The 10561-nt window shown below is 45.1% G+C and overlaps 1 protein-coding gene across 8 annotated transcripts in view; it reads left to right on the forward strand.

Annotated features, from left to right (window-relative positions):
- The window catches only part of shank2 (SH3 and multiple ankyrin repeat domains 2), a 165044-nt gene that overhangs the window by 114395 nt on the left and 40088 nt on the right, over positions 1 to 10561 (forward strand). For all 8 annotated transcript variants that reach the window (XM_023332072.1, XM_023332074.1, XM_023332075.1 and 5 more), the window contains 2 exons: positions 2592 to 2673; positions 8250 to 8332. In XM_023332072.1, coding sequence (XP_023187840.1) covers positions 2592 to 2673; positions 8250 to 8332 — 165 coding nt within the window. The remainder of the gene's footprint in view (positions 1 to 2591; positions 2674 to 8249; positions 8333 to 10561) is intronic.

Genomic DNA, 10561 nt, shown 5'->3' on the forward strand with positions numbered 1-10561 from the left:
TCGGTGATCATTGATCACTGGTAGCAAAGGCTGCAGCTAGAAATGCTTCCAACATCAACATGATAAAAGCTCAGTGTGGGACTGATCTGATGGTTCATTTTACATGAACAGATTAATCATTTGACAGCAAAAGGTGCTTAATAGAAGATTTTTTCACAGAATTTGAGCCTTTTGAAGCTAAAGGAGGAGTTCTGGGTAGAACAGATTTAAAGATATGTTTTTGGGTTTTTTTTACTCAAATGCAAAATGTATATATTTTTGTACAGTTTTGGCTCTGACTGTGTTGTTCTTTCACCATATTTCCTTTTTTGAGTTTGTGTACTTCAGTTAACAATTAATGAATGACTAAGTTAGTTGATGATTATTTCCATAATTGATTCATCTGATTAATCGTTTCATCTCCAGATCTGAGCTTTTGAGGCGTTTCTGAAACCTTTAAACTTTTTTCTCACTTGTTTATTTTCGTGTTGAACTTTTGGATAGTTTATCATTTTCCTTAGACAGCCTCTCTCTGCAGTAAACACTATTTATTTGACGTTTATGGACTCCAGTCAGATCCAGAACTCAGATGAAACATTTTTTGGTGAGTCGGTCCAAAGTCCAATCTTGCAGAATGTTAGTTTGTGTTCTGGAGTTCTCATGTTTTTGTCTGTAGTGACTCTCTGAGTCTCCACTCTGACATGAAGATGTTTGGGAACCGAAACCTTTTCAGCCTCGTTTTGTTTTCCATTCACCTGCAAAAACCAGCTTAAGGCCAAGCCAGAGTTTTTTCAGCGTTTCTGATCTAAGTTACGCTGAGCTTGGCGTCCATTTTGGCTTCATGTTCCCACCTCATCCTGAAGGAAGCGGATCGTCTGGTTCCTGCAGCTGCTGCAGCTGCAACCGACTCTGAAACATCTGCATATGAAACAATCTAAACCACAAAGATGCCGACCGGCACCCGCCGCTAGCATGATTGCTTTTGAAACCTAAATTTCATCACGACTTCCATGGAATTAAAAAAATAAAACCTGCTAATTTAATTCTGTTACAGATGTGCAGCAAGCTGGTGAACATCCAGCTGCAGCTGTGTGTGTGTGTGTCCCGCTGCACACACACACACACACTCCTGCTGCTCTAATTCCCCCGTCTCATTCTCACGTCTTTCCCTCGAGCTCAAAGCCACAATGAGACTGAAATAGGCAGGAAAACTGGGGTTAAAATGGGCCTGGAAGGAACCCAGAGCAGAATCAGTCACACACACACACACACACACACACCCACACACACACACACACACAGCTGACAGGACGGTGATACAACCACAGACGGAGCAGATGCACATGTTTTCACACAAATGCGAGTACTCTGTGTCCTGGTGAGACACATGGCTGCTGTGTCCCTGTTGATCTGTGACCATAGAAACCAGCTGACCGTTGCTATGGACCGCCGCGATGCCGGAGACGTCAGATCCCCTCCTCACTCCTCATCACTTCCTCTCAGTAAAACAGAGAAAAAGAAAAGCTGGTAATCCTGTCTGATCCGACCCGATCGGACCTGAAACGGAACCAGGGAGAGGAGGAAGGCCTTCCTGCAGCGATGACCTCAGCGGCCGTCTCGGTGAACCAGTGACAGCTGGTGTGACGGAACATGTGAAGAGGGAGGAAGATGAGGGAAGGAGATGAAGATTAATCTGACAAACGAACGAGAATCCGACCGACGACATTGTTTACACAAACATCATGATGTCAAAGTGTTAAAAGTTTGTTTTAACAGACAACCAGATAAAGAGAAAAACATCATCTTCATGTTCCACCTGCTGCCTTTAGGGGGCGCCACTGAGGATCAGCTGCCTCCATGTCAGTCTGCTGTTTCCTCTTCCTCTGGGTCTGATGCACCAACCAGTTCAGCTCCGACCCTGAGACGACCTTCAGCCGGGATGAAAACCTCTCTGCTCTGGGTTTTCACCCACGGGTCAGGATCCGTGTGATGGGGTCAAGAGGTCAAGCTGGCCGCCATACCACACACTCGACACACACGGAGCGAACACGTCTGGATGCACTGGCACCATGTTTCACCACCGACCTGATTCTCCGCCAGCACCACGGGAACCTAAAACCACCAGCATGTCGCTGCAGAGAACGTCTGAATTTTTATTCCATCTTTGTCCAGAAAGAGTTTATGAAACAAGATTTAGATTTTAATTTACTGCTTTGTGTTTGAAGTGAGATATTTCTGGACCCAACATGTTTTTGTGGCAAAATTATTTCACTGACGGATGGACGGACGGATGGATGGATCATTTGTTGGATGGATGGTTGTTTGGTTGGTTGGATGCGTTGGATGGTTCTTCTTCCTTATTCTATGAACCTGATCCGAAAGCGTCCGTCCGTTTGTCCCTGAGGAACAGACCGGAGACTCAGTCGTGTCTCCTGACCCGGTCCAGTTCTGGTTTCGGTTCTGTTTAAAGTTCTAGACCAACTGTTTGCTCAGCGTTAAACCTGCTAGCATGTTGCTACTTCCTGCTTACTGCAGGCGTTTCCAGATGTTTCCTGTAAGCAGACAGGGAGTGGACAGTGGTTCTGATGTGGTTCTGCTTTGCTCTTTCTCAGATTCCCGAGCGGACCGGGCCGACAGACGGAAACTCTTCAGACATTACACCGTGGGCTCGTACGACAGCTTCGATGCCTCCAGGTGAGCTGAACGTTTGTGCCACCGATTCATCTCCGTCTGTCTTCACGTTTTGTCTCCTCAGAAAAAGGAAAATTGGTTGAAATGTTTGACCGAGTTCTGAGTGAACGGTTGGATCCTGACGCGCAGTGGTGCTGAGGTCCGCTCTCCTCTGCTGTCAGGTCCGCTTTAATACCAGCTTCAGCGGGAACGAAGATAGATGTGTTCTCCTCCGGGTCGCAGCAGAAATCAAGTCTAATCCCGGCTCCGCTTTGAACTAATTCTGTTTAAAAGAATCAGTCAGTTTGGTGAACCTCTGCAGAATGTTAATGGGCTGAGTGGAAGGTTCTGATCCGGTCCTAGAGAACTCAGATCTCTTTCTTTAAAACATCTAATCTATAAACTCTGTTTCTGCGAACGCTACCGAGGAACAGACATGATTTTCTAACTTTATTCAGACAAATGGGTCCAACGATACAGTCAGATTCAGATCTAATGAAGTCTATATTATTACAAATACAGTCAAAGTGAATTGATCGTAATTGCAGCAATCTCTCCTGAGAAAGCACATGGCGACAGTGGGATGATTTGGTGCCGTGTTGTTTAAACAGGAAAAGTCCTCCATTAGAACCAGGACCGGTTTCAGAGTGGGTCTCTTCAAAAACCGCTTTTAGGATACGGCTAACGTTAAATCGCTAACTAGTTCCGCTAACCCTGAATTGGGTTAGCTAACTTTAGCGAGTTAGCTAATTTTAACTTGCTGAAGCGCTGATTTCAACATGTGTTGCAACACAGTATATCGCCCTCAAGTGGCTCAAGTTTGTCATTACACTCTGACATGTACAGTTCAAGCTTCAGGAAGTGACGCTTCATGACCTTTCACTCATGGTTTCAGTTTCATAGTTGCTGATTTTACTAACTGACCACAGCAGGGCTTTGGTCACTGGTCACTTAGCGCTTTAGCATTAGCCATCACTAAATAACATGTTGGTGCAGTGCTTTAGCGTTAGCTAAACAAATGGTTAGCATGACTGCTGTGCTGGAGAAATGAAACTGAACCACTGGAAAAAGTTACAAGTTAACAAACTCAGAAACTGATTGGGACTAAAATAAAGGAATTACAGGGATGAAAACTTGTTTTCTTCTAGAGATGAGCTGAAAGCAGAGTCCAGAACCGTTTCTGGACCAAGACCAATTCAATGGAAACTCCCAAAAACTTCTCAGGAAAAAGAAAATTAAATTCCAGTTTTAATCACTGCAAGCAGATTTTTCTAACAAAAAAATAAGTGTCAGTGCAGATGTTTTTCTAACCTATATGGAGTGATTCCATCATTTTGATTTATTTTTAAAGCTGGACCCTAAAGACCTTTAAAGGACCGTTAGACCCAGAGAAATGATTTAGATGATGCGGTAACAGGGCGTTTCCTCGTTACTCTGCTGGATGTGCTCTGGCAGGACTCCGAGGCCGGAGCTCCGACTCCTCCATGTGGGTCAAGGTGAAGCGTGTCTGCCATGCATCACACAGCAGGGCTGAAGCTGTCGGCCAAATGCGGATCATGACGCAGACTCCAGGTTCTGCGACGTTCCGGGTCCAAAGGTTTCAGGGGTTTTTTCCTTGAAGGAGCAAACATCCCTAATGGTTGTTATTTTCTTTCTGAGACGTTACTCAGGTTTTTTCCTTCTTTTTATGGAACGCTGTGGTCCTCCTGTCAAGCCTTTCTTTCCTCTTTAAAGATGTATGTGTGTGTTTTTTAGCTGCCAGTGGGGAAGGAAGGAGGAATTTATCTTCTTCAGAGTGTGTGTGTGTGTGTGTGTGTGTGTGTGTGTGTGCGTGCGTGCGTGCGTGCGCGCGCGTGCGTGCGTGCGTGTGTGTGTGTGGGCAGGCAGCAGGTCTCACACAGATGAAACCAGACCTGCAGGTAGACCCGATCGATCACTGACAGCAGCCCCGTAATCCTGACTAATGCACTTGAAGACGAGAACTGTGCGCTTTGTGCTGAATCTCTGCAGGTTAGAAGGCAGCTGGGACAGAGAGGGAGTGGAGACGTCTTCATCAGGACGTGTCCATGTTTACGTGCTTACTGTGATGTTTAGGAGGCGGGAGAAGCTGCCATCATGTGTTATTTGGTAGAGGAAACCAGGAAATCAAACGAAGATATCAAACTTAATCAAATGTTTAAAAATGTTTCATTTATTTTGGCCTTGTCCACATGTAGCCGAGTCTTTATATAAACCAATATCCCCGTAACATTGTTTTATAAAATAATACCGTACACACGTGGCTGTGTAAAGCCAGTCTTATTAATTTATTTTTAATTGTCTCATTCTATGTAAAACATGATGATCTCTTAGTTTACATTCAGCCGTTTGTTTGCCAGGTTTCTGTCCAGCCTCCTGACCTGAAGATAATTTAAAATCTTTGAACAAGTTTATAAATATAGCAGTTCAGCAAAAGCCATCATCAGCAGTTCAAGCTTTTTGCAGCAGGAATAAAAACTTAAAAGCCAGGATATTTCCAAAGGAAAGAGCAGGTTGTCTAAAACTTTGTTGGAAGTAGGAAAACGGGTCTAATTTCATTTTCAGCAGGAGAAACGAGTTTTCCCATGAACTCTCTCACAGCGTTTGATGCTTATTGATGCAGGAACTCTCCTAGTTTGCAGAATGTTGCTGCGCTGCTGGCTGGACTCCAGATGTGAACCTCCATCCGCGCTGCATTAGCTCCCTGAGCGGTCCAGGATAAAACGCTGATGATGGCGGCGGCGTTGCTCAGTCACCAGGCACAAATGGATGCAGCCGGCGGGAAGGAAACCGCCACTGAGAGTACTCTGCGGAACGCCATTAACGGGTCACAATGAAAGGCTGATTTTCAGGCTTTCTTCTCATGTAAGGAGGGAGTCGAATAACTCACCTCCGGATCTCCAGATTCCTGATGTGGAGGGATGAAAATCTGACCATGCGGCTCAGAGAGCCGCTATAAATACCCTGCAGACTCCCACGGTGGAGCTCACAATGAGATGCTTCACATTTCCTCCCATGCATGCTGCACGCTCAGCTCTATTTGCAGCCTGCTGGCCCTCCCTGCTTGTTGCTGAACAACATGACACGTTGGATCAGCTTTCAGGCTGCTGGCCTGATACAGAGGCCAGATTTCAGATTAGCACAGAGGGTGTGAGTGTGTGTGTGTGTGTGTGTGAGGGAATGCTGTGAGGTAACCTTCGGTGCATCAGCTGGCCTCCTTCCTCTCTACACAGATTGCGTTGCTAAGGGAACAGTTGCTAGGACGGCGGTCACCGCTCTTTCTCCTCCTTCGTTCCTCCGTCTCTGTCTTTTCTCCCTCTTATCCCACGTGTCTGTTTACTGTAATCCAGATACAAGATGAATGAGGCAACCTTGCAGCAGGCGCCCCAAGTCATAAAAGCAAACTTAACCTTTGGTTCGGACGTCTCCAGAGCCCAAATGCACCATTTTTTACTGCATGTGTGTTCCAGAAACGGCATGTTAGCAGGAGGGAGGTTAGCAGGAAGTGAACGGAGAGAATTCAGAGAAAGGATGTGAGGTGCGGCAGCGTAAAGCTGAGTCAGACCTAACGGGCTCCCTGAGCTGCTCTGGAGAAGCTGCTGCTTCATCACCTCATGGAGGATTCCTCATAAACACAGCTGCAGCTGCAGCAGCGGAGGCTCCAGCGCCACAGCTGCTGCTCACACACATCGCATGAACACACAGCCATGTTTACGGCTTCTAGTGTGCCACACAAACCGATGATTACGGTTTTATCTGCTCTGTCGCTGATGATAAAAGGACTTAAAGGATTTGTTAGCAAGCAAAGATTTAAACTGAAGCTTTTGAGGAAGCAAACATCCCAAGAACTCCTGAATTACAGATTATACTCTATTGGAAGTGAAGCTAATTATCAGCATTTTACAGCTGAATCTCAATAAATGAAAATGTCATTAAAAAATGTTTTTACCTCAGTAATTTATTTGGAAAAAGTCAAACTAAAAGTATAAAGAACAATTACATTCAGAGCAACAAAATTCAAATGTGCTTCCGAAGTAAATCAGATCAAAATATCAGATCAAAATATCAGATCAAAATATCAGATCAAAATATCAGATTAAAATATCAGATCAAAATATCAGATTAAAATATCAGATCAAAATATCAGATTAAAATATCAGATTAAAATATCAGATCAAAAAGCAGAAATATGTCCATGTTTGTATTCACTCCTGCATGACTTACTGCAGTAATGCAGCGTGTCATGGAGGCCAACGTTGCTTAAGGTGAATAGGAATTGCTTCACGTTCTTCTCAAGGCTGCAACTTTCGCAGCAATTTCCTCCTTCCACTCAACTTTCTGTTAATGTGCCTGTATTAAGTACTTTGTGAACAACCAGCTTGTTTATGGCTTACCGTCCTTACAGAAAACGTTTGTGAATTAATGTCAAGGCAGAAGCTGTGATCGGTTTGGAATAATCTGACATTTCTGCATTAAAAGTCCATTTTTGTTCATTCTCATAACTTCCTGTTTCATTTAGCTGTAAGTCAATAATCACAAGTCAGTGTTAGAATTCCAGAATAATGTCTCAGTTTTACAATTGATTTGCTAAAATAACTGAACTTTTTTAATGATTTTCTAATTTTGTTAGTAATTTTCTTATTAACTTCTGATGGGAAGGAAGTGGATCATAAATGGACCCTTGGTCAGATCCCTGGGGAACTCCAGATGGGATAGAAATGGTTTTAACTGGTGAGGATTTGAAATTGTGTTAAAAAGTGTTTTCAACTATTTCCAACCCTCTTTATTGCTTTCTGTAGGGTTTTCAGATGTTTGTGTCCTAGTTAAAGGCTGTAATGTAAACAAACTGATCCGCAGCTTTATTCTCAGTCATCTGCTCAGACAGGCAGACAGAGACACTTTTTAAGAAGTCGGTAAATGACTGTGCTGTCACCCACCCACTCCCACTCCGCTTATCTCTCCGCCGAGTCTGTTGCTGTGGTTTCTCATTGCGGATCGAGTCTCCAACCGACGCCGCTCCACGCCGCTTCTCCTCCGCCGCCTTCCCTCCCTCCCTCCCTCCCTGCCCGCCTTCCCGTCGAGCCGCAGCCTTCCTCCCCGCCTCACCATGAGCCGCTGAGCCGCCTTCAACCTCCAGACTCATGTCGCGTCTCCTCGAAGGCGCCGCACTGCCGCACCGCCGCTCGGCTCCTCCGCAGCAGCGGCAGGAGCGGCAGCGGTAACCGCGCGGCAGATTCCGCTCCAGACGCAGCGGCTGCAGCCATCACCGTCGTTTCTTCTTCACTTTATTTTTATTGTCTTTATTTTCTTTTATCTTGTGGCTCGTCTTTTTTCCCGGAGATGCTGTCGCAGGGCTGCCGGGGCCGCGGCCGCTCGGGCTGCTAGAGCCAGAGGAGGAGGAGGAGGTGGTGGTGGTGGTGTGGGGTGGGGGCGCCCTGCCCTGCCCTGCCCTGCCCTGCCCTGCCCCGGCCGGACTAGCTCTCCTCCAGCAGCATGAACCTCCACTCGGGCAGGGCGTCCGTGGCTATGCTGCGGATGATGGGCTGTGCTAACGGGCGCTCTGCTCGGCATCTGCTCCACAGTGACTGCGTGGTGGATGAGAAGACGGTGGTGCTCCAGAAGAAGGAGAATGAGGGCTTCGGCTTCGTCCTGCGCGGGGCCAAAGGTAGGAGATTCACTCATTCATGGCTGTTTGTTTGTGACAGATTTAGTTAAATGCCAAATTCTGTTTATACCAACAAATAACTTGACGGCACAGCTGCTGTGTTTGTTGAAATCCAGATTATGACCCTGATTCTGTGCATGTCGGGCTGTTTGTGCATTAGAATAGAAACCATGAATGCGGCGCTGAACATCAGCTGGATGTTTTCTGACCCTCCAGAGCTGCGTGACGTTAAACTCCTCTGGACTCTCTGACATCAGCAGCAGCATTTACACCTGACCTGCACGTTTCCCTCCATGCATCTGCATGTTTGTCTGTTTTAGGACAGAATGCATTAAATAAAAACGTCCGAAGCTTCAGTTTGTGTCCATAAATAACTTTACAGCGCCGGTCAGCGCTGCACTTCTACACACTTTCATCTGGAAGAGTTAGAACGTTCAAGGTTAACGATTGGCTTTAAAAAGCTAATCTGGGGCGATTTTATGGCTGGAAGCCGTAATGAATCGATTATTGAAATAATCATAATCGGTTCATCGTTAACGAAAAAGGCCATTTACTGAAAGATCGACCCAATCAAAGCAGTAATGAAGATAAAGCTGAACAAAAATATAAACATTTTGCATTGAAAACAAAAAATCTCATTTGTCTTTAAATCTGTTCTACACAGAACTCATCAACTTTCAGTTTTAGCTTCACCTGCTTCAAAGAACATTTTTCTATCCAGTTACTAATTGGACAGAAAATTAGTAGACAGTTTTGTGAATCCTCAGCAGATCAGATCTGGCTGCAGTGATGTTAAGTCCAAATGATTTCATGTTTTCTTTTACCTGCAGACACTACAAATGATAAAACAGTCACTACAGGAATGCTGCTATTATGTTCATTTTATTACCATAAAAATTATTTATTTGAGTTTTAAATTTATTTCTAATATTGTATACAAAGACTTGAGTGAGAGAATGAAAAGTATGCAGAATGTTTTAATTTTATTAATTGATTAATTGTCAAAATAATTGACAGAGTGACTGATTACTAAAATAATTGTTAGCTGTAATTTATGTCCCTTAATCTACATTCAAACCTGAGTAAAGTTCTGACCCAAAATCACAAACAAATGCTTGTATTAACCCAGTTCGTCTTTAGTGCATCTCATCGTCTTCCGGTAAAATCAATCTTGGAACAATTGGAGCACAAGAAGGAAACGCAAGTGATGCTGCAACATCATCATCGCTTGATTTTCTGTCACGTTTCAGCTGCCAAGCTTTCAAACTCTGCTGGTCAGTCGTAGATTTCCTCAGTAAATTGACTTTCTCTGTCTTTTATGGATGCGGCTGGTATTGATGTTGACCAACATACTGAAGTGGTGAATCAATGTGAAGATATTAGCTAACTACTTTTCAGTTTCACTGTTTTTGTGAATTATGTGGCGTAAATCTGCCACTGACACTTCAGAGCAACCAAACTAGGAATACACGATGTTATCGGTATCAGCACCGGCATCAGCACCGGCATCGGCACCGGTATCGGCACCGGCATCAGCACCGGTATCGGCACCGGTATCAGCACCGGCATCAGCCGATGTTAGGAATTTGTATCTGTGTCAGTCTGCTAATTAAAACTGGGCCGGTATTAACAACATATTTTTATGTTGGTGAAAATACAGATTTTTCAGTAAAAATGTAAATTTTTCTGTTGAAAGGGGGCGTGGTCATGTGGTATTTATTTGGTCATGTGACCATGTGATTGGTGGGTTTTTGACTAGAGTAAGGAAGCAATGTCAGCGGTCTGGTCGGTTGGGAGATACAGACAATATATCGATATCGGCCCAGATTTTCAGATGGGTGGGTTCCTAAACCAGAACCACCGTCCATGTCGCGGTGAAGCAGCACTCCATGACATCAGCACAGAGGAGGACTGCTGGCATGCAGCTCCTCCGGACACGTTTGACACGTCCCTGTCCACCGTCCTCTCAGCCCCCCTCCCAGCTCCTCAGTGCTTGTTGTGATACGAGAGGCAGATCCAGGCGGGTTGAGGCTCCAGCAGGCTGTGAGATGGGCTCTAAAAATAGCTGGTTGGAGCTGCTGCTGCTGCTGCTGCTGCTGCGGCGGCGTCGGTTTCTACGATGATTCTTGCCGTGTCATAATCCACGTTGCGTTCCACATTCGATTGGTCGCCGCCGCCTCTTCAATTGTGTCGAGAGGCTGTGTTTTTGTTGCTGTTGTTGTTGTAGAT

This window comes from Xiphophorus maculatus, chromosome 4 (assembly GCF_002775205.1).
Source record: "Xiphophorus maculatus strain JP 163 A chromosome 4, X_maculatus-5.0-male, whole genome shotgun sequence".
NCBI lineage: Eukaryota > Metazoa > Chordata > Actinopteri > Cyprinodontiformes > Poeciliidae > Xiphophorus > Xiphophorus maculatus.